This window comes from Mytilus californianus, unplaced genomic scaffold, assembly GCF_021869535.1.
Source record: "Mytilus californianus isolate M0D057914Y unplaced genomic scaffold, xbMytCali1.0.p SCAF_2, whole genome shotgun sequence".
Lineage (NCBI taxonomy): Eukaryota > Metazoa > Mollusca > Bivalvia > Mytilida > Mytilidae > Mytilus > Mytilus californianus.
The window spans coordinates 120,614,712-120,639,845 of NW_026262668.1; the positions used below are offsets into that span (position 1 = coordinate 120,614,712).

The 25,134-nt window shown below is 32.3% G+C and overlaps 2 protein-coding genes across 5 annotated transcripts in view; one reads left to right on the top strand and one right to left on the bottom strand.

Moving 5' to 3' along the window:
- The window catches only part of LOC127728681 (serine/threonine-protein kinase 11-interacting protein-like), a 480,863-nt gene that overhangs the window by 142,932 nt on the left and 312,797 nt on the right, over positions 1-25,134 (bottom strand). The gene's annotated exons all lie outside the window — the stretch shown is intronic.
- Positions 1,693-24,975, top strand: LOC127728724 (GTP-binding protein Rheb-like). The gene is made up of 7 exons (XM_052236375.1): positions 1,693-1,853; positions 5,723-5,794; positions 8,125-8,192; positions 13,157-13,239; positions 14,623-14,679; positions 17,394-17,523; positions 20,282-24,975. The coding sequence occupies exons 1-7, from the start codon at positions 1,805-1,807 to the stop codon at positions 20,375-20,377; spliced, it is 555 nt and encodes a 184-aa protein (XP_052092335.1). The 5' UTR covers positions 1,693-1,804; the 3' UTR covers positions 20,378-24,975.

The following is a 25,134-nucleotide window of genomic DNA, read 5'->3' on the forward strand; positions in this document are numbered from 1 at the left end:
AGAAACAGAAACAGAGTAATGAAAGAAATTAGCCATTACCTCCGAGAGTTCAGTTATCAGCTCTTTGAGCACTCTTAAGTGAATTTTGTCTGGGCCAGTTGCTTTTGCAATATCTAAACCTTTCAGTACCATCAAGGTCACGATCGGTCAACGATAACTGAACTCTCGGAGGTAATGGCTCATTTCTTTCAACAAGCTATCGACAAGGGATCCATGCCAGTTGAATGGAAAAGTGCTAACATCTGCTTACTGTCTAAAAAATGATAGATCAATCTCAAGTTATTATACAACAATCACGGCTGATTGGTGCGACAGAAAGAATAAAGACATAGACACCTTGAAAGACATATAGCTTAAAACCAATAAAATACACGGGAGTGACCATCAGTAGCGATTTACATTGGGGTGGGGACACATCGATGATATATGCAAAAAATCTTATAGAACTCATAAGTTGTTAAAACGAAATCAGTCATCATGTTCTATGGGGGTAAAGCTGCAGGCGTACCAGGGATTAATTAGACCTGTCAGACTAGTGTCCTTTACTATTATGCAGTATTGGACCCTCATCAAATATATTTACAGGGCAAACTAGAAAACGTCAAGAAAAGACCAGCAAGCTTCATAACATCGAACTACAGAACGAAACAGGTAGTATATGACGCAGGTACTTTAATATTAAGGTATACAGGATTATTTCAGAGACAAGTGCCTGTGGTATATATGTCTTTTATCCTAAACCAAATCAAACTAGAAACACTGAAAGATAGGTGAAGACAAAACAGACTGATTGTATTTTGCAAAGGCGGATTGTATACCAGCAGAAAATCTTCAACGACCATAATGACCAACAAAGGAAATGTATGGTCAACACATACTCAGAATTCCAGCCAAGACGGACACCTTGAAATTCAGCCTCCTACCTTGTACACATGTTTAACCCCGCCACATTCTTTATGTGCCTGTCCCAAGCCGGGAGTCTGTAGTTCAGTGGTTGTCGTTGGTTCATGTCTGTCATATTTGTTTTTCGACAATTGTTTTGTTATAAATTGGGCCGTTTTTTTCTCATTTGAATTGTTTCATATTTTTCATGTCGGGGCCTTAATTTTATAGCCGACTATACGGTATGGGTTTTCCTCATTGTTGAAGGCAGTACGATTGCCTATAATTGCTTACGTCCACTTCATTTGAACTGTTGTGGATAATTGTTTCATTGGCAATCATAACACATCTCCTTATTTTTATATCCAAGGACGTGACCGTCCGGTACACATGTGATTGATATCAAGGGACTATCAAGATCGAGATCAAGGTTAACAATAAACACATTATCAGGGAGCACGTGGAAACTTAGTAAGATGATAGATCGATGTTTATTTGTTTTTTTAAGTGTCCATGCGTTTTCGTTAGTTGATTAAACTCATAACAGTTGTTTCTTGCTTCCAGTTGCAACTCTAAAAAAAAACCTGCCTCATATTAAAATTGGTTAATTGATTATTCATATCTATTTCGAACTTTCTTTGTTCGACAAAGAAAAGGTTGAAGGCGAGTCGGCAAATTAACAGGGTTATTCGGCCATTTTATGAATTTGTACTTAATATGTAAAAGGCGAGTCGACATCAGGGCGACTTGTCCATTTTACAATTTTGTACTATCAAGGGGATGTAACTCTGAAAAACATTCATCACCGGAAGTCAACATTAATTTTGCAATGCGACATTGACATGGTTTGAAAACAAAAACAAACGTGTTTACATTCACTAAAAAACTGACATTGTCCTTTTATATGTTGTGATCAACAGAAATGGCAGCAAAACACAAAAGAGTAGCCTTAATGGGCTTCAGATCTGTTGGTTGGTTTCTCTCTATCTTATTATTTTTTCTTTTCATACCCTACTCATCTGACACCCAATCACTCAGTCTGACACTCCCTTTAGTCTTAAAATGGTTATCCTATCTCATTTTTATTTGTGGGAAATATATGTGTGAGCTCCCTAAAGTTACACATAATCATCCGACATCACTTCATGTAACAATGTCCTATGGGGCTTTCCCCTCATATGACACCAGGTCAACTGGGACAGTTCATTCATTTCAGTGTCTGCGCGTACCCGCGGGTACGAATAGTCAAATTGCCATTCATAGGCTACGCGTACCCACATCCTGTTTTATAATAAAATGCCATCGGATTGGGAATGAAACGTGAAATATATACGGAAATTATCGATAATATGGAGATTTCGTGTAGAACGAGTGAAGAGTAAGAAAAATAATATTTTCAAATTGTATGATTTATTAGATAATGATACATAATAAACGTTGCAAATTAAATGCACACTGATGGAAAATGAAACTGTACAGTCCCTGTAAAAGAAAAACATGATAAAAATTAATACTATTGTAAAATGTAAATGCAAATTTAAAGAATAAAATTTTACTGATTTTCACACCTTCTAGTGTATGGTCATCTAGTTTCCTTTGTCTAGGAAGATGGTCAAATAAACATTTATTGATCTCATGATTGTGAGAACTGTGTGATTCCCTCACAATCAGGTTTTGTCCATCTTTAGTTACGCCAAGTTTAAAGTGGAAAGGACATTCCATTTGGAAAGTACTGAAAGTAGACATATCCTTAATGTCATGAACGGTTTACAATGACAAAACTAGAAGTATTCGACATAAAAAAAAATAAACTTGACTAATGAATGAAACGCGGCAAATTCGATTTAAAACTACAATTTAAAACAAATACCTTGTATTAGGTATTTTTCCTGTCGAACTTGTTTGGAATTTTTTGCCACCGTGAATACATGAAAAATTTATTCTGTTAAACTTTCATTCCTCTTTAATTTTTGTGTTTCCAGAGCTTCTTTTCTCTGCAGCTGCAATTGACTCAGAGTTTCTTTTATACAATTGTATAAAATAAATCGACTGATAGTTCTGAACAAATTGTTCTACACGAAATCTCCATATTATAGATAATTTCCGTATATATTTCACGTTTCATTCCCGATCCGATGGCATTTTATTATAAAACCGGATGTGGGTACGCGTAGCCTATGAATGGCAATTTGACTATTCGTACCCGCATGCGGGTACGCGCAGACACTGCCTAATTGCCTTCATTCATCAAGCAGCAATTGGGAACACATCTGGACATGAAGAATGACAATAATCATGATAATAGGGAATAATGGTTTGATGTCTTTGTTTTATCAGGTTTTCTTAATATTATAACCCTTCATCTGAGACTACTATACTGTGTTATAGACTTTAGTGTTGCTCCGAAGATCGGAATAAGTCAGAAATGGGTTGGGCTTTACGATATCGATAATCGGTTGAGATTATGTTCAATCAATTGTCGTTATAGTTTCCGGACCTTATGCATATCAATTTCCGGTCCGTTTATGATTTACATTTTACATGCAGTCAAACAAATTGTAATAAAAATATCAGTAGATGACAATAACAATGTCAAACATCCTATAATCAAAGACATAAGCAATCTCTTTCTTTATAAACATGGAAATAATTTTTTCACTTACAGTACTTTTTACTTGAGAGCGTACATCAAATCATTCTGATTTTCGACAAAATAAATTTGTTTCTATGTAAAAACGCGGTAAAAATTACTTTTTATTAATGTGTCATCCATTTGTAACGTTCAAAAACGTCAAATTCCTTTCCAAATTGTTTGTCCAACATCGTTTATTTTTGTAAAGTTTTCCCAGTTTGCCCGCTATTGAAATATAATACGAATCACAGATCAGATACGGACCAACTTTGAAAGAATTCCATATTCTTATGATCATAAGTACAGATGCATGAATGACACTGCTGACAGAAGAATAATGATCACAAAAGTGAAAAATACGCATTCCACATGAATTAACAGGCATTGGTTGGACCCCCTTAGTTTAATGTATATATTTCAATGCAAATTCATTGTTTTATTTATTGATTAATTTTAAATTGCTTAAAGTTAATTTATATATCTTTTTTTTTAATGAAAAACATTCAAATTTTGATACAGCTCTGTTTTTAAAATTATAATGTGAGTGATAACATTGAAATTTAGAAATTTTAGTGTCAATATTGGTAATAAATGTTGTAATCATAAGACAAAACATGTTCAATTTGAATTTGGATTCTAATTCATTCACTGTTTAAATTGCTAAATAAAATATGAAAAGGAAACAAAAGATCAAACATGAACATATAAAACTCTGCAATGGTATGGAATATATGCATTAGATATGTACAATATGGCTGAAGCCTGAATGCATGATTTCATATAAAAAAGGGCAAGGTTTAATGATGCGATTATAACCGATTGTTGGTTGCTGTCAAGTTCCAGGGCTTCCAAAATTATTTTTAGCCAGCCGGACATTTTATATATTATCCCGATTTTAATCCCTTAAGACTAAATAAACAAAAGGCAATTATGGTAATCAGTTGCCGAGTTGGCCATCCCAATGATTGATATTTAAAAAAAACGATATTAAACTTTCTTTGATTCAAATTCGAAGTTCTGACGTAAACTGTTAAATTGGCAGTGTCAACCGATAGTAATAGATAATCGGTTGGTAATTTCAATTGATTATCCAACATTAGTTATAATAGTCTCAATTTCCATATACTAGTAATAAAAAGCTGATAATATTAATAATTGTTTTCCTATATGATTAATTGTAAAACTATTGATTGAGCATATATTTCAATGGTTCAAGATGATATCTAGGAGTCAAGTGTGGCATTATTAATATGTCTTTATATGAATAACTATCCTTAAGGACATGGAGACGTGGAGTCAAGTGACCCACACCGTGCATTTCCCCTTACAATAATAAAATAAAATTTTTTGGCAGGAAAGACATTATTTTTTTTTCGCCTCAACTCAATTGTTACGATAAAAATCCTAATTTTCAACTCGGTCTTAATTTACTAACTTCTTTAATAAAGGATAGGAACAATGTGCTGAAACTGAAAAAAAGGTTTGGTAAATGTCAATGAGACCATAACAGGCATATCTAAATAAATTTCCCTGAAGTCACAACGACTTTCCCACTTGGAGCTTCATTTCCACTACTGATGTAATATTTTATTAAATGAATAATAATAGAAATACAAATTGTATGCATCCTACCAATGAAAGAAAATGACCAATTTGAAATTGAGGTTACATTTATGGGTACTGTTAAATTCATTAAAAAGGAAATAATTAAATGTGTATCTGAAACATCAACAGGTCGTGATCCTTCTTCAATCTATTGCAAATTGCAATAATGGTGACCACCAGCAGAAACCCTGGCCCTATATATGCCCTTAAATACTTGAATCACAGTTTGACATCTAAAGTGTGCCCCATGGTTAATCAAGTCATTACAATAAATTTCTATAGATAAGTCACTTGCCAGGTGTTTATTACTGGAAATTCACCTGACAATCTACCCAGAACTGTTGTCTCATTTGCCTGAAAAGCTTTATTAGTTATTCTAAAAACATGAGTGGCACACATTAAAATTTGTATCATATATTTATTTTAATAATGGAAAAAAAACAGGTGATTTGGAACTTTAAGTAAAACTTAGTTTCTTTAATACTTCTGTGTATTCCATTGATAAACAGAAAAACATTAAAAAACCGGCAAACACCTTACAAAGTATCAAACGAAGCAAGTACTTCCTGTTAGCCTTTTTATGTTTTATCTTATATATTGTAGGAAAATCATCAGTAACCATTCAGTTTATAGAAAAACAGTTTGTTGACTCATATGATCCAACAATAGAAAACAGTAAGTACAATACTCCAATCTCATATTCTAAAAGTGATCAGGGTTCTCTCTAAGATTATTATGAGTCCTGGAGCTCTAGTGCAGCTCAGTTGATTTTGGTAAGGTCATAGAACATTTAATAATTCTTATCTATATATCCTCTATTGGCTTGAAGCTTCATAGATAAAGTTAATTTAGTGGAATGGTAATGGTCACAGTTAACAAACTTTAACACTGGATTATTGAGGTTAATATCAGCGGAATCATTTACTAACTATCAAATGTTCTACATGATAAATAAGTGATGAATCCCTGGACTCGCCCTAAATCTTGTGAGAACCCTAGGTGGTATTAGATTAAATGTTTAAAAGCACATTGGATTTTATCAATTTGTTAATTTTTGTCACAACAATGAATACTTTGTTAAAATGCAAAACTATGGAAATGTATAAACACAAATTAACAAGTTTTCTGTGAAGGAATTTTTTTCTGGTTGTTTTTTTAATCAAATTTAATATAGACATGAGGAGATATTGTATGATTTCCAATGAGATAAATATCCACCAGAGACCAAAGGATGAGGTTGTAAACAACTAGATCTTTGAACAGCCTTCAACAAAGAGTCAAACACAAACCATATAGTAAGCTATTAAACCATATAGTAAGCTACATGTATTAAACACCCCAGCAGCACATAATTTGAATTAATTTAAAACAGAAAACCAACAGCCAGATTAATGCTAATTTAATAACAAATATGGCAGACAGCAACTCACCACAAACATTGCATTACAGCCATACAGGCTTCTGACGTGGGACAGACATATATATAGATAATGGAAGTGATAAACAATCCTCCCCTAACAGGGAAATTTGGAATAATAGCACAACATACAAGCAAACCCTAATACTTTTTAGCTCACCTGGCCCAAAGGGCTAAGTGAGCTTTTCTCATCATTTGGAGTCCGTCGTCCTGCATTCGTCGTCCGTAAACTTTTACAAAAATCTTCTCCTCTGAAACTACTGGGCCAAATTTAACCAAACTTAGCCACAATCATCATTAGGGTATCTAGTTAAAAAAATGTGTCCGGTGACCTGGCCAACCAACCAAGATGGCCACTATGGCTAAAAATAGAACATAGGGGTAAAATGTAGATTTTGGCTTATATCTCTGAAACCAAAGCATTTAGAGCAAATCTGACATGGGTAAAATTGTTTATCAGGTCAAGATCTATCTGCCCTGAAATTTTCAGATGAATCTGTCATCCCATTGTTGGGTTGCTGCCCCTGAATTGGTAATTTTAAGGAAATTTTGCCGTTTTTGGTTATTATCTTGAATATTATTATAGATAGAGATAAACTGTAAACAGCAATAATGTTCAACAAAGTAAGATCTACAAATAAGTCAACTTGACTAAAATGGTCAGTTGACCCCTTAAGGAGTTATTACCCTTTATAGTCAATATTAACCATTTTTCGTAAATTTTTGTAATCTTTTACAAAAATCTTCTCCTCTGAATCTACTAAGACAAATTTAACCAAACTTGTCCACAATCATCATTAGGGTATCTAGTTTAAAAAACATGTCCCATGACCCCGCCCGCGAACCAAGATGGCCAACATGGCTAAAAAATAGAACATAGGGTAAAATGCAGTTTTTGGCTCATATCTCTGAAACCAAAGCATTTAGAGCAAATCTTACAATGATAAAATTGTTCATTAGGTCAAGATCTATCTGCCCTGAAATTTTTAGACCAATCAGGCAACATGTTGTTGGGTTGCTGCCCCTGAATTGGTAATTTTAAGAAAATTTTGCAGCTTTTGGTTATTATCTTGAATATTATTATAGATGGAGATAAACTGTGAACAGCAATAATGTACAGCAAAGTAAGATCTACAAATAAGTCAAATGACCAAAATTGTCAATTGACCCCTTAAGGAGTTATTGCCCTTTATAGTCAATTTTTTACAATTTTCATAAATTTTGTAAATTTTTGTAAATTTTTACAAAATATTTTCCACTGTAACTACTGGGCCAAGTTCATTATAGATAGAGATAATTGTAAGCAGCAAGAATGTTCAGTAAAGTAAGATCTACAAACACATCACCATCACCAAAACACAATTTTGTCATGAATCCATCTGTGTCCTTTGTTTAATATGCACATAGACCAAGATGAGCGACACAGGCTCTTTAGAGCCTCTAGTTTGTACATTTCTGCATTCTCACAATTATAAGTTTTGATATAATGCATCAAGTCAGCTTTAAGACATTTCAATACATCCACACTTTTTGTTGTTGTACATAGTATATATTCCAAACTAAATAATAAGCATCATGTATTTTATAGCCTTCCACAAGAGTTTAAAGATTAAAGGACAAGAGTATGCCTTAGAAGTTGTTGATACTGCAGGACAGGTTGGTTGTACATGGCTCAAATTCTTTTCAGTTAGAATTATTATAAAACTGCCATCATATAACTTTGTACAGTACAATGTCAGATTACTGTTATTCCCAATTGTACCTCTGCTCATTACTGATGAGTGATGGCCTTTGTTTTTGCAACACATGACCCCTACAGGAAGTTGTCTAAGTAACTGTTTTTCCCGCATTGGACTAAATAGCAATAAGGTCTATAGCAATCACAATAAAACATTGAGAGTATTGAAGTTTGTAGGTACATGTAATTATGCCATAATTCCATAAAGATAAGTGGAATGTAAACGGAAAAGTTTTGATATGTGTCATTTGGTATTTTTTTAGCATTGATTGATTCATTTATTGTCGAGCCTGCGAAAGCGAGACATAGCAATCCTAGATTCTGTTGTTGGCATCGTCAACATTTAGGTCCAGTCTGTGGTTAAAATTTTTTCAGTCATCAATAACTTTGTCAAACCATTATGGATTTTATGAAATTTAGACAGAAGCTTGTTTATGACCAAAAGACAGTATCCTGAGCAAAATTTTGAAAATATTTATTTTCATTTTTCCATATTTTACAGATAAATGGACTTAGTTTTTTTGTCGAGCCTGCGACTTTTGTCGCAGGAAGCTCGATATAGGGATAGTGATGCGGCGGCGGCATTAGCTAACTTTTTAAAATTTTATATTTTAGAAGGTGGAAGACCTGGATGCTTCTTACTTTGTATATAGATGCCTCATGTTACGAAGTTTCCATCAATCACATGTCCAATGTCCTTGACCTCATTTTCATGGTTCAGTGACTACTTGAAAAAAAAGTTCAGATTTTTTGGAATGTTAAATTCTCTCTTATTATAAGTAAAAGGATAACTATAGTTGGTATGTGTGTACCTTGCAAGGTCCTCATGCCCGTCAGACAGTTTTCACTTGACCTCGACCTCATTTCATGGATCAGTGAACAAGGTTAAGTTTTCGTGGTCAAGTCCATATCTGAGATACTATTAGCAATAGGTCTACTATATTTGGTGTATGTAATGATAGTAAGGTGTACATGTCCAACTGGCAGGTGCCATCTGACCTTGACCTCATTTTCATGGTTCAGTGGTCATAGTTTAGTTTTTGTGTTTTGGTCTGTTTTTCTAATACTGTATGCAATAGGTCAACTGTATTTGGTGTATGGAAATATTTTACGATGTTCATGTCAGTCTGGCAAGTTTTATTTGACCTTGACCTCATTTTCACGGTTCATTGCTCAATGTTAAGTTTTTGTGTTTTGGTCTGTTTTTCTAATACTGTATGCAGTAGGTCAACTATATTTGGTGTATTGAAATATTTTACGATGTACATGTAAGTCTGGCATGTTTTATTTGACCTTGACCTCATTTTCAAGGTGCATTGCTAAATGTTAAGTTTTTGTGTTTTGGTCTGTTTTCCTAATACTATATGCAGTAGGTCAACTATATTTGGTGTATGGAAATATTTAATGATGTACATGTCAGTCTGGCAGGTTTTATTTGACCTTGACCTCATTTTCATGGTTCATTGCTTATGTTAAGTTTTTGTGTTTTGGTCTGTTTTTCTTACACTTTAAGCAATAGGTCAACTATATTTGGTGTATGGAATGATTGTAAGGTGTATATGTCTGTCTGGCAGGTATCATCTGACCTTATATAGGTCAATATAGAATTTCCATAGTTTGGTCTGTTTCTTTTATACTATAAGCAATAGGTCATCTATATTCTGTGTATGGAGGGATTGTATTAAAGGTGTACATGTATTTCCAGCTTGGTTTATCTGACCTTGACCTCATTTTCTTGGATCATAAATGTTAATGTGATACTTGTAGTAAAACTTTATATGTAGGACTATCAACATAAAATCAATGGTCAGTATAGTAGGCGAGACATTTCAGTGTGTGCACTCTTGTGTACAGTTAACATTCAGATTTAGTCTGAGGTTAAAGTTATTCAGTCATCAATAACTTTGTCAAACCATTATGGATTTTATGAAATTTAGACAGAAGCTTGTTTATGACCAAAAAACAGTATCCAGAGCAAAATTTTAAAAATATTTATTTTTATTTTCCGTATTTTACTGATAAATGGACTTAGATTTTTTACAGTTAACAAGTAGATACAATCTTGGGTTAAAGCTTGGTACTCATCAATTACTTTGTCCTACCTTCATAAAGTTTTATGAAACTTTGGCAGAAGCTTTTTAATGATTAAGAGATAATGTCTGAAGCAAACCTTTGAAAAAATATTTTTTTCACTTATAGTATTATTTGATAGATTGACTTCGATTTTTACAGTTAACATTTACGGACAGACTGGGATTAAATTTCTTTGACATAATAAATTTGTAAACCTTTGTGGATTGCTATGAAACTTGGACAGAAGCTAATCTTTAAGACCAAGAAAAAGCATCTAAAGAAAAAGTTTGAATTTTTTTGGGAATTCTGTTTTTTACTGAAAAATAGACTCACTTTTTAGCTCACCTGACCCAAAGGGTCAAGTGAGCTTTTCTCATCACTTGGCGTCCGTCGTCCGTCGTCGTCGTCCGTCGTCGTTAGCTTTTTACAAAAATCTTCTCCTCTGAAACCACTGGGCCAAATTTAACTAAACTTGGCCACAATCATCATTAGGGTATCTAGTTTCAAAAATGTGTCCGATGACCCCGCCAACCAACCAAGATGGCCGCCATGGCTAAAAATAGAACATAGGGGTAAAATGTAGATTTTGGCTTATATCTCTGAAACCAAAGCATTAAGGAGGAAATCTGACATAGGGTAAAACTGATTATCAGGTCAAGATCTATCTGCCCTGAAATTTTCTGACAAATCTGACAACCTGTTGTTGGGTTGCTGCCCCTGAATTGGTAATTTTAAGGAAATTTTGCAGTTTTTGGTTATTATCTTGAATATTATTATAGATAGAGATAAACTGTAAACAGCAATAATGTTCAGCAAAGTAAGATCTACAAATAAGTTGTCATGACCAAAATTGTCAGTCGACCCCTTTAGGAGTTATTGCCCTTAATAATCAATTTTTAACAATTTTTCGTAAATTTTTGTAATCTTTTACAAAAATCTTCTTCTCTGAAACTACTGATACAAATTTAACCATACTTGGCCATAATCATTTTTAGGGTATCTAGTTTACAAAATTTGTCCGATGACCCCGCCAACCAACCAAGATGGCCGCCATGGCTAAAAATAGAACAAAGGGGTAAAATGCAGTTTTTGGTTTATATCTCTGAAACTAAAGCATTTAGAGCAAATCTGACAGGTGGCAAAAATGTTCATCAGATTTAGATTTATCTGCCCTGAAATTTTCAGACAAATCCGACGACCCTTTGTTGGGTTGCTGCCCCTGAGTTAGTAATTTTACAAAAATTTTGCAGTTTTTTGTTATTATCTTAGATATCATTATAATATCTAATATCTAATACTATTAATTATGATTTTAACCTTATTTTACATGATTTCCAAAGCATCAGTAAATACAGGTGAGCGACACAGGCTCTTGAGAGCCTCTAGTTAAGTAAACATAACACTTTTACACTGACAGCAGCAATCACAGGCCAGACACAGGGTTCCAGGGAACCCCTTAGAAATTTTTAATTCAAGAATAGTGCATACTTAAATGAATAGGTCAATGAACACTGCAATTTTGTTAAATGTCCACAAGAAAGTATTTGTTTACTCAAATAGCACTAACATTGATCAATAAACCATTCAGTTCAATCATCTGAAGGAAAAGCAAATGAAGAAATTTGATTTTACTTGTGGGAGTGAGTTGGCACTTACAAATTGAAAAAAATTTTAAAAATGTTTAAAACGTTTAAAATTTTAATATGGTAATTTTTTCACAAAAACTTCTTTATAAATTATAAACAGATTTTTATACAACCCCAAAATTTTTGGGGTCGTATATTGCTATAACGTTGTCGTCCGAACACATTTGGTTTCCGGACATTAACTTTAGTTTAAGTGTATGGATCTCTATGAAATTTAACCAAAAGGTTCAATAGCACAAAAGGAAGGTTGGGATTGATTTGGGGGGTGATGGTCCCAACCGTTTAGGAATTAGGGGCCCAAAACAGGCATTTTTCTAGTTTCAGGACAATAACTTGTGTATAAGTATTTTGATTGCTCTGAAATTGTACCACAAAGTTCAATACCACAAGTAGAAGGTTGGGATTCATTTTGGGGGTAATTGTTCAGGAATTAGGGGCCAAAAAGGGTCTAAAACAAGCATTTTTTCTAGTTTTCAGACAATAACTTGTGTTTAAGTGTATTGATGTCTCTTAAATTGTACCACATTTTACAAAAAGAAATTTCTTCAAATGTTTTTTTTTTTGGAAAGGGAAGTAAAAAATTTTTTTTGGGGGGGTGGGGGTAAACAAAAAAAAAAATTTTTTGGTGAGGGGCAATTTTTTCCCCACAAGATTTAAGAAATTAAAAAGAAAATTTCCTTTTTTGGAAAGGAGGGAGGGGGGGTCACAATTTATATTGCTAATTATTTGTATATTAGTCTGAAAACAGATTTACTAAGTATTGCACAACAGCACAGTGTATTGCACTAAAGCAAAAAATCTTCAATTGAATATAAATTCAAATCATATAACCAATTTCAAGTTCTTTGACTACATTTATTCTGTGTCAGAAACCTATTATGTGTCAAATATTTAATTACAATCCAAATTCAGACCTGTATCAAGCTTGAATATTGTGTCATTTTTGCCCCAACTGTTCAGGGTTGGACCTCTGCGGTTGTATCCAGCTGCGCTTGGCGAAGCAGATTATTTACATTTGAGTCTATTTGACCTGCTTTTATTCTCTTGCATATATACAGATATACTTTTAATTTAAGGATAGAAAAAAGGAGAAGGAACTCAAAATTGATTTGTAATCATTTGCAGTCTGTAATTAAACACATTGTTATTGTCTTTTTTTTCAGGATGAATATTCTATTCTACCTCAGAGTTATTATATTTCTGTAGATGGTTATGTTTTAGTGTATTCTGTTAATTCTCGTAAAAGGTAAGTTTTGATACAGTGTTCCTTTAGAGCATGGTGGGCTCAGCAAACTTATTGTTTGATCAAATTTCATTGGATATTGGAATAGATATATTTTGATATAAACATTTAAAGGAGCTGATTAACTATGAGAGACACACAGAACATAAGTCATAACCCAAACACATAATGGTCAATTAATTTGATAGAGTGAGCGGTGATTCTTTGTTTCTTATCTAACCTATCTCCAATATCCATCAAACAAACTGACATTACTATCCATTGAATTTACCCAGTCTGTTAATGGAAACCCTTTTTTAGGCAAGATATCAATGCTTATATACTGGCTAATCATTCCTTTTTATGTACGATTTTGTCTTGCTTTGCAAAAGGGGAACCCCCAACCCCAATGTAGTCATGATTGGTTGACTATGAAAATTTTGCATAGTTTATAATTAGGTTACTTTAAAGGGAACCACAGATCACTAATTGTAAGTCAATGATATTTGGTGACAGTTGTATTGACACATCTCATCTCATTGAGATTATTTCTCCTGCCAACTCGTCGTTTGTCTGTTTACTAAAAATTGTTTAAAATACCATTGATTCATTGTGTAAGAATAATTGGTTTGATTCATGTACTAAAAGAAAATAGAATTTTACAACTACGTCATGGTCATGTAGCTATTAATAATCATTGATGGATGTGTAAATTTTTCATAAACATGAATATACATGTAATGTGTAAAAAAAGAGGAAGAAAAAAAACAAAGGGACAATAAAAAATAAGTGGCAGAAAAAACAGCCTATACCATCATGATAACACCAAAGGAGAAAAACTAACAACAGTCTGTAAATATGTACATTACTAAGAAAACAAACGATTGAGAATGCACCAAAACTAGGAGTGAACTTATCTGCTCTGGACCATATTCATGAACCATCAAAACAACTATATGTAAATCTTAAAACTTAAAATGTGCAGAATTTGAAAGTTTGAAATGAAAACAGGAATATTTACTGCGATTTTATTATTAATATGATCTCACAAAATACAACAGAAAACAAGAGGAAAAGCAACACAAACCAAGTAAATAAACATTGATTGATGGCAGCTGTTGTGTAACTTATGACAGGCTAGTGATGCTGTAAAAGTCACATTTAGTGATACCATAAACAAGGAATAGATAGTTGATGGATTGTGACTACAACATATAGAGCATCTCTGTTGTTATCTGTCACGTACATAATTCATAATGCTCAACCAAATCATGATAAAATGTGTAGCACTTTTGAAGAGTTACCTCAACTTTACAATTAAGAAACCTTGTTTAAAACTGATGTCACTGAGTGCTGTTTTTTCGTATGCTTGCTGTATTAATATGATATTTGTTTGTATATTTTCAGTTTTGATGTAATTAAGATTGTGTATGATAAGTTGTTAGATATGAAAGGATCTTCCAAGTAAGTTTGAACTATAAATGTCATCCTGAGAATGATCAGTAAAAACTAAAATGGCAATTTATTATATTCTACCTGATAAAATTAATGAAACAAATTTATTATGTCTAAACATGTGACAACTTTACGACAGACATTGGTTAAGTGGTCTGGGATCTGGACACAGTTGCACAGAAGCAGGAGTTTAAATCCCGCTGAGGGAAGAACAAAAATTTGCTAACACAAATTTGCTGATCTAACATTGTTGGGCTAAATTTGAGATGAATACATATATATGACTTGTCTGAAATTTAGACAGCCACGTTCATTCACTGGATTTGTACCCATGCTTCTGTAAAATCTCTGCCTGCTCTGTGTCAAGCTACCTAGACCCCTAGGTCAACAAGATTTAATGAACTAAAGCCTTTGTTAGTCCAGTGATGCCTTTTCTTGTCAGCTAAATCTTGGCTTCTATGGAATGGAATGCTTTTATATTTTGTCTGGAGCTTGATAACGTTCAGATGTACTGTGTTAGCAATTTTTACATCAGCTTACAGTCGAAATCCTGTTTGCCTTAAGTATGAAATATTACTACATTCATAATACAAGGAAAATTTATGTCAAGCTTTTCTTGGCTTCTCTGAAAGGGAATTATCAATGATTTTATATTTAGGGTGGAGCTTGGTAATGTTGAGTTGTACTGTGTAAGCAATTTTTACATCAGCAGTGTAGTCAAATCCTGTTAATAAGGAATGATCAGTTATGCTTTAGTATATATATTTTAATACCTTAATTGTATGCAAGACAGACCACTTTGAAATTTGCAGTAGCAGTAAATGTTAAGTGTTCCCCTTGTACAATTGAATGAGCCAAACAATAACAAAAGACTTTGCTGAGATCAATATATAGTCTTAATTGAACAATATAAAGTTACTCCCCATTCCAGTTTAAGAAGGTCTTAAGATGATATCATTGACAACATCATCAAGGACATTTGTCTGAGTATTGCCAAAAGGCATAAAGCTGTTAGCCGACTGTTTGTAGTGTTTTTATTCAATAAATGTGTAGAGACATTTGCTGATGAATATAAATATATGTATTGTATATATTAGCTATGATTTTTATGCCCCCAATGTAGCGGAGGGGGCATTAAGTTTTACCCTTGTCAGTCTGTACGTACGTATGTCCCAAAATTGGTTTCCGTTCTCTAACTTTAGTTTGCCTCAACCAAATGTTATGAAACTTATACACAATGCTTATTACTACAAAACACAGATCAAGTTTGAATTTTGGTGGCGTCACTTTTACCGTTCTAGAGTTATGCCCCTTTACAAATGGAAAATTGCTGAATTTATTGGTTCCGTTCTCTAACTTTAGTTGGCCTCAACCAAATGTTATGAAACTTATACACAATGCTTATTACCACAAAACACAGATCATGGTTGAACTTTGGTGGCATCACTTTTACCGTTCTAGAGTTATTACCCTTTACAAATGGAAAATTGCTGAATTTATTGTTTCGGTTCTCTAACTTTAGTTTGCCTCAACCAAATGTTATGAAACTTATACACAATACTTATTACCACAAAATACAGATCTAGTTTGAATTTTGGTGGCGTCACTTTTACCGTCTAGAGTTATGCCTCTTTACAAATGGAAAAATTGCTGAATTTTTCGTTTCCGTTCTCTAACTTTAGTTTGCCTCAACCAAATGTTATGAAACTTCTACACAATGCTTATTACCATAAAACACAGACCAAGTTTGAATGTTGGTGGCGTCACTTTAACCATCTAGAGTTATGTCCCTTTAGAAATGGAAAAATTGCAAAATTTTTATTTTCTTCTAAATATCAAGTAATTTTTTTAAATTGGAGTTATCTTCCTTTGTCCATGATTATAGTTGAATCAACTACAATCAATGCTTTATACAATGCAATGTTTAATTTTGACTTCCACTGATAAAACACACATCAAGTTGAATTTGGGTAGTGTCACTTTAATCATTATTGAGTTATGCCCCTTTATAAATCGAAAGATTGCAAAATTTTTAGTTTCCATTCTGTAACTTAAGTTTGCCCCAACCAAATATTATGAAACCTATACACAATATTCATTACCACAAATCTAAGATCAAGTACAATTTTTTTGTTTCCGTTTTCTAACTTTAGTTTGCCTCAACCAAATGTTATGAAACTTATACACAATGCTTATTACTACATAATACAGATTAAGTACGAAATTTGGTGGCAACACTTTTACCATTCTTGAGTTATGTCCCTTTATAAACATAAAAATTGCTGAATTTTTTGTTTCTGTTCTCTAACTTTAGTTTGTCTCAACCAAATGTTATAAAACTTATACACAACCATTCTAGAGTTATGCATGTTTACAAATAGAAAAATTGCTGAATTTTTAGTTTCTGTTCTCTATAGTTAGCCTCAACCAAATGTTATCATGGTTATGAGGTACACACAATGCGTATTACCACAAAACTCAGATCAAGTTCAAATTTAAGTAGCGTCACTTTTCCGTTCTTCAGTTATGTCCCTTTATAACTATATGATATGCAAGCGGGGGCATCATCTGTGTCCACATGTGGACACTATCCACATTTATTTATGTCTCTTTTATTCTTGTTATAGAATTAAAGAAACAATTTTTATCATTTTTATGCGCAATAAATGAAAGGAATGACAAAAATAAATGTTTGCAGTAACAGGTTCTGTTTATTTTTGTAGTATACCTGTAGTGCTGGTTGGAAATAAAACAGATCTACAAAATGACAGAGTAGTCTCAGTGGATGAAGGAAAGAAACTTGCTTCTGAATGGAATGTGAAATTCTTGGAAACTTCTGCAAAAGAGTATCATGCAAGTTTATATACAAATGTATCTTGTTCTCAACTTGTTTTCAAACATTATTCTTCCCAAATATTTGATATAAGAATAAGAAGATGTGGTATGATTGCAAATGAGAAAACTATCCCCCAGAGTACAAATGAAGTAACTATACAGCTTTCATTAATGATCAAAACCCATACTGTATAGTAAGCTATAAAAGGCCCTAAAATGAGTCTGACAAAATGTAAAACAACTCAAACGAGAAACCAACAGCCTGAAATTATGTACAAAACAATAAACAAAAACCAAATATGATAGACAGCAACCATTGACAACCGCTGAATTACAAACTTCTGACTCTGGACACGAACATAGAGAATGTGCCAGGGTTGAACATATTTGCAAGCTCTCAGACCTCCTCTAACGTAAAACAGTGGTTTAACATTGTTTCTCAGTTAAAATTCTAGTTAATGGCACAATGTACAATTTAACAAGGATGTCTTCTCTGATATATACCATATTTCATCAGCTGAAAGTTAATGAAGATGATAGGTCAAATCATCTTTATTAGGAGCAAAATTAATAAAAAAAAGATTTAAAGTGGACTATAGGTCAAGGGAACAACATGTCTGAAATGTTAAGTTTACAATCAAGGAAAATTGGTTATTTTTAATGTCTTATTGGCCTATATATTTTTAGATAAAAGTGTATTATATACTGGTATCCAGTCCCTGTGAAATTATGTTGCCATACTTTCAAAGGTTGCTTTCATAATTTTAAAGGTGAGCATTGCTCACTGTTTATTCTTTGCATGAAAGAGGTAGATATGTAGTCATATAGTTAAACAAAGACAAGTTTGTACAATTGATGCAGAAAGAATGTCTTGTTCTGCACATTAAAAAACCCATGCAACAACTCTTTGGAATTCATAGGTGGCTTGTAGCAAACCAATCTATCCAACATTCATCTTTTTACAAATTGTCTTCTTAATAATAAATTTGAATATTCAATTCTGTATTTAAGAACATTTGTCCTCTAAAGTAAAATAAGATGTTTAAAGTAATTATTTACTTGACTAAATTTTCATTTTCTATTTTATTTTGAAATTTTTAAAAGTATGACACCTTACCAATTTGATTAGCACCACATCTAATATGATTATCCTCATAGATTACAAGAGAAGTTTGATAGTTCACTTTAGGAATAAACACTATCCTGTTAAAAATTTGTCATAACTTGTACTTCACAAAATAATGGATTGATCAGATATTAACCTTAAAGAAGATAAGTTATTATACCCCATGCAACGAAGTTGCGCAGGGTATAATGTTTCTGACCCCTTCATCCATCCGTCTGTCTGTCTGTCAGTCCTGTTCTTGTCATCGCAACTCCTCTGAAACCACACAACAGAATTTCATGAAACTTTGTAGATAATAAAGGCATACTATGTAGATGTGCATATCGACAGAAAATTATGATTCTTTTTTTTTCTAGGAGTTATGTCCCTTTAAACTTAGAATTTTGGCTGAAATATACTACTGTAACACTTTGTCATCGCAACTCCTCTGAAACCACACAACAGAATGTCATGAAACTTTGTAGATAATAAGGACATACTATGTAGATGTGCATATCAACAGAAAATTATGATTCAATTGTTATGCCCCCGCCGCAGCGGAGGAAGCATTAAGTGTTACCTTTGTCCATCTATCAGTCTTCATGATAAACTTTTAAATCTACAGGCCCAGCTCTCAATTTTTGGAAAATTTTAGTTAGATTCTGTTGGCCTGTAGAGATTATTTTTACAGGCCCGAAAGCAATTTTACAAGCCATGGCTGCTGGGCCTGTGGTTAGGCGTGAAGACTGATCTGTACATACATATGTACGTCCCAAAATTGGTTTAATGTTCTCTAACTTTAGTTTGCCTCTACAAAATGTTATGAAACTTATACACAATGCTTATTACGACAAAACACAGATCAAGTTTGAATTTGGATGGCGTCACTTTTACTGTTCTAGAGATATGCATCTTTAAAAATGGAAAAATTGCTAAATTTTTGGTTCCCGTTCTCTAACTTAAGTTGCCTCAACCAAATATTATGAAACTTCTACACAATGCTTATTACCACAAAACTCAGATAAAGTTCGAATTTTGACTTTATAACGTTATATGCAAGCAGGGTCATCATCTGTGACCCATGGACACATTCTCCATTTATTTTGCTAGGAGTTAGCCCCTTTGAACTTAGAATTTTGGCCTAAATATATTACTGCAACAGTTTGTCATCCCAACTCCTCTGAAACCACACAACAGAATTTCATAAAACTTTGTAGATAATAAGGACATACTATGTAGATGTGCATATCGACAGGAAATAGTGATTCAATTTTTTTTTCTAGGAGTTCTGCCCCTTTGAACATAGAATTTTGGCCTAAATATATTACTGCAACACTTTGTCATCGCAACTCCTCTGAAACCACACAACTGAATTTCATGAAACTTTGTAGTTAATGAGGACATAATATGTAGATGTGCATATCCACAAGAAATTTTTGTGAGTCTTAGAACTTAGGAATCTGGTGCGATTTTGTTTGTCCAGTGACAATGTGGGGGGCGTGGGGTATGTGAGCGTGCTCACAAAGGTTCTTTAATATTTCCACAAAATTGCAGAGACAACATCATGTGAACACCAACTGTCAGAAATTCCACACATGCGTATTTAACATTTGAGTTTCTGAGTTTATAGAATTATGAATATTGATTGTTTCATGATTTGTATGTTTGTAGACTGTGAATGAAGTATTTATACAGATAGTGTCTGCTATAGAGAGGGCTGAGGGAGGAGGTACTCCTGAAAAACAAGGAGGATGCTCTGTCTCTTAGGAATTGGAATGTCTACAGTTTCCATGAATGCACTGATCTGCACACAACTGTTGCTGTATTAGTGAAATGATATTAACTGAATGGTTGTGGAGGTTATATGAGTATAAGTCTGAATGCTTTATCTTTCTTTGTTTTTAAAAACTAATGAGTTATGAATTAAGTAAATTTTATTTACTAAATCCAATTTAATACAGGCAGGTATGTAGATTGTAGAATGATGTCTGTTCTAATAAAAAAAAATGGTCAAAATATTGTATCAAACAATATTGAATAAAAAAAAGATTTTAAAATTCATAAGTCAAAATATTTATCTTATGTAATATTAATATTGTATCACATTATATGCCACAAAGTAGAATGTCTCTACAAAGCAAAGATTATCGGCAATTTTTTTTTTATTTTACCTCACTTCTCTTATTCTTGGTTTTCAGTATTAAAGAAAATGATTAAAACTGAATAGTACAAGGAAAGTAGTAAAATTGCTATGGTTGATGAAAAGTCTTCTAAACTTCTCCCCATTATCATCACTATAGTTCTTAAAATGTCACTTGTGCTACTTCATTTCTTTTTTTCGGCCAGATAATGATTTATTTTTGTTCTTTTTTTTTAAATTTTGGGGAGTATCACTTCTCTTGCATTGATGAAAATTGAATGTTGAATTTCATAGTTATGACAATTTCTGCATTCAATTCTTTGGGAATTGTGCATTTTGTTGGACACAGAAATTTATAATTTAACTATACCCACGAAATCCATGAAAATTGTTATCAACCAAATAGTTAAGAACATATAGAGCATGTTGTATTATTAAAGTCTTGCTCTTTCAGTGTAAAATATTTTTCATAATTTAAGATTATTCAAGATTCAACAATGCAAGTTTTAAAAGTACTTTATAATAGTTTTAATTGCAACTTTATAATTGCAAACATAAATCATTTACTTGTAATTTGACATCAACCAAAGCTATGGATTTTAATTTAAAAATTGTGTGCTGTGGATTCATTTATTTTCGTGGGTTTTAATTTTAGTTTCGACTTCTACTCCTACCACTAAGTGACCACCGTCATTAGTGGTAGAAGTAGAAGTAGTTGATTGAGAAAAAATTAAAAAATTGTGAATATTTGATTTCATGGTTTTGCCAAAGTATACATACAAGCCTATAGTAATTTTGCACATCGTTTAACATTTGAATTTGTGGTTCACCCACGAAATCCACGAAAACTGGTATCTCATGAATAATAATGAGTCCACAGTAGATTTGATTGATTAATTGATTGAAAAATAATTTTGTGAGATTGAAAGAGTGTGTCATTTTGTATTATTTATACAATCACTTTAACATGCTTTTTACAATTATTGTTGAAATAATAATAATTTTGATTATATAAGTAACGCCAGTCATACAGTTATTTTAATGTATATAGATTGTATTAAGCTGTAGATTATTATGTATTAAATTATACTTTTAAAAGTCACTTAAAATGAACTGTAGTTTTACATATTGAGAGAAATTAGATTTTTTTAAATTTTAATGATTTGAACTTTGAACTCTTTTGAAAAAAAGCATGACTGCATTTGATGTCTTGCTGATTATGAAACCTTGCAGGAGAGACTAAGGTGTTATCTTTTTTGCAATGAAGTCAACATTAACTATGGGAAAGACATTGATATTTTATTCCCTCTATCACAGGCTTGGCCACTATTTACTTGGAAGTTGTTTAATAATACTGAGAATAATAATATTTTAGTAAATTGTGTTGTTATGTTTAGCCATTATGGGTTGATTTTGCATTGAGTTATTTTCATGATTTTTTTCTAATTTGAAGAATTTATGTATGAGAAGATCCAATTTGAAGTTTTAGTGATGATTTATATTTGTGTATTTTTTCTATAAGAAAATCTCCCTTGAATAAATCGCTGGTAAAAATTAGTTTATTACAGTATTTGGTATTTGGATTAGTTACGATGAGTATATATTGGCATGGCCTCATTTTCTTGCAAATAACTTAAATATTGCAGCAGGTGAGACATTTTTGTGTGTCAACTCTTGTTTAATTTTGGGCATTACTATGATAGTAAACGTAGTCAACTATGTCTAAATGAAAGATGTTGATTTCTAAAATTATTTAATATTAGTAATAAAAAAGGCATTACAAATGTGGTGGATTATACAAGGAAAAAGTGTTTTTAAATTAAAAAATAACTAAGGAGTAGTTTACAATAGTACTAGTGTAGTTTTGTTTATCTTTCCTTTTGGGATAATATGTTTGAATAAATGTTATGACATAGAATAGTTAATCAATAATTATTGGATACTAATTTATAGATTGTGGCATTTGAAAACATGAAAGTCCAACTTAAAAATGTGCTTTGCTAGTTACAAGTGAAAAGTTCAATCAAGTGAAATCTGAAATCTTAATTGACAAATTTGTGGATAAAGAATAATCATTCAGTGTTTTAGAATATTTAAATTATTTCTTAAAGATTTAGAAACAAATACAAATGTGACACTTGGTGATTATTTCTATCCAGCTTTGTTGTTGGGTATTTATCAATGTTTAGTTATTCCTTTTATACCTCATGATTGAAACTTTTCAGGAGTAAATATATTTGGTGAAATCTTTGATGAACCTGTACCTGTTTGTAATGGAATAAATAAACTTCTATGGAAATTCTTTTTGACATTACCAACAAGGCTGGCTTTCTATGTACTGTACTTTCAAACAAAATCTTGTATAAATATATGGAAGAATTATAACGGTTTCATCTATATTTGTTACAAATATTCATGGTTTGAACTGCCAGTTTCTCTCAATCAAGCCAGCATGGTACCCCCATTTTTGACAAAACTTTTAGGTGTGATTATAGCTACTCATTTAGCATGGAAGTTTATACACAGAAGTTTAATAAATGAGCTATTGTATACTTTAATTAATTGCTTGTAACATCTTGTTTTTGTTATTTCCATTTGTAAGCATCATTTTCTTGAAAGCTTTGTACCCTATTTCTGTCATCTTGGGCAAACCGAAATAATTATTAGTTAGTATTACTAAACATGTAGTTGGGAGTCTAAAAAACCATGAAAAATTTGTATCCACAATTAATCAATAAATCCAATGTAATTTGATACATATCACAATAATAATAAACTCGTACTTATATCAAAAGATTCAATTAAGTTCATACGCTGTTCAGCTTTTTATTGTCTCGCTTTGACTGAGTCAAAAAACAAGACTTGGGTATGCTGTTTCCGACGGTGGCTGTGGCATCATCGATGTATTAGTTTGTGATTAGGTCAGTTTATGGGTGATATTTGGTAAGCAGTTGTATTAGTGTTGGTACATCTCATTTCCAAGGAGATTGTTTGGCCCTGTACCTTCAGTCATTCTTCATTGTCTTTGAATATTTTGCATAACTTAAATTTATACATGGTAAATATTGCTATTTTAATTTCAACATTTGCATTTTACTATCAAAATTTTTTAAAATGTGAGACATATCATGTGTTAACAGTTTCTGAATTGTTGATATTATGTTTACTGACCCTTCACTATGGTAACAGTCTGAAAACTAGGAGCTAAACTATTTAAACTAGGTCAGATATAAATCTTCTTCAATTTTATTAGCCAGACAGTATGAAGACATCATTGTTTAGTCATTGCAATATGAATTTATAAAGTGTAAATTTAATTAAAAAGTAAAACTATTCATAGATACATGATCTAAAATATTTTTTTAATGTGATGAAACTTTGAAAACATAAAAACTTATCATCATACCACATATCCTTATGTTTACAGTGTATTAGCATACATTTAATAATAACGTATATTAAAGCATACAACATACATTAGTTAAAATGTTCACTCTTTTTCATTTTCAACAAATTGGCTTTAATGGTTAATTAAATGATATAACAATTGGGTGTATGTCATCATGATGCAAAACTTTCAAGTAGGTTTTTTAAAATTCTACCTAAAACCATTTTAAGATGTTCTTTGAGTTGTATTTTGATCTTTAAAATCATTTTGTTCATACAATTATAGATTTTATTTGTCATGTTGAAACCAAATTCTAAATCTGAACAATATATCAATTAAAATGCCCTGAATGTAGTAACTTCCTCTGTGGTCTTGTTGTAGAGTACTTGTCTTGAGTGTGTGAGGTTGTGGGATCAACCTTTTCAAAGCAGGGGTCATATTCATATCACATGTTCGTGTCCTGAATAGGCATGCAATATTTGCCACTGAAAATTAAACATCAATCCATCCTTAAACAAAATTTTTATTCAAAGAAAAGACCTTGAGGACAAATATGATATTGATCAGGTTCTCACAATAGTCCTGTATGTACCAATTAGATACAGGTATACAAGGCGAAGCATCAAACAACAACAAACAATATTAGAAACAGAATTGTAAAAATATACCTGTCTTTGTTCTCTTACAGTGGTACATAACACTACAAGGAGATAACTCTGTAAAAATCAGCTGAACGTTTCAATCACGTTCTATTTTTAAGGAAGTATTAAGCTTCTCAATGATCAAAATAAGTGTTTGTCAAACTGCTATATATCCAATTAAATTTTTCCGATAAAGTGTGTGGTTCAAGTTTTTATACGACTGCAAAAAATTTTTGCGGTCATATATTGGTATCGTCGTCTTCATCATCGTTGGCTTCAGCGTCGTCCAAAGACATTTATTTGGTTTCCGGACAATAACTTTAGTTTAAGTGTATGGATTTCTATGAAATTTAAC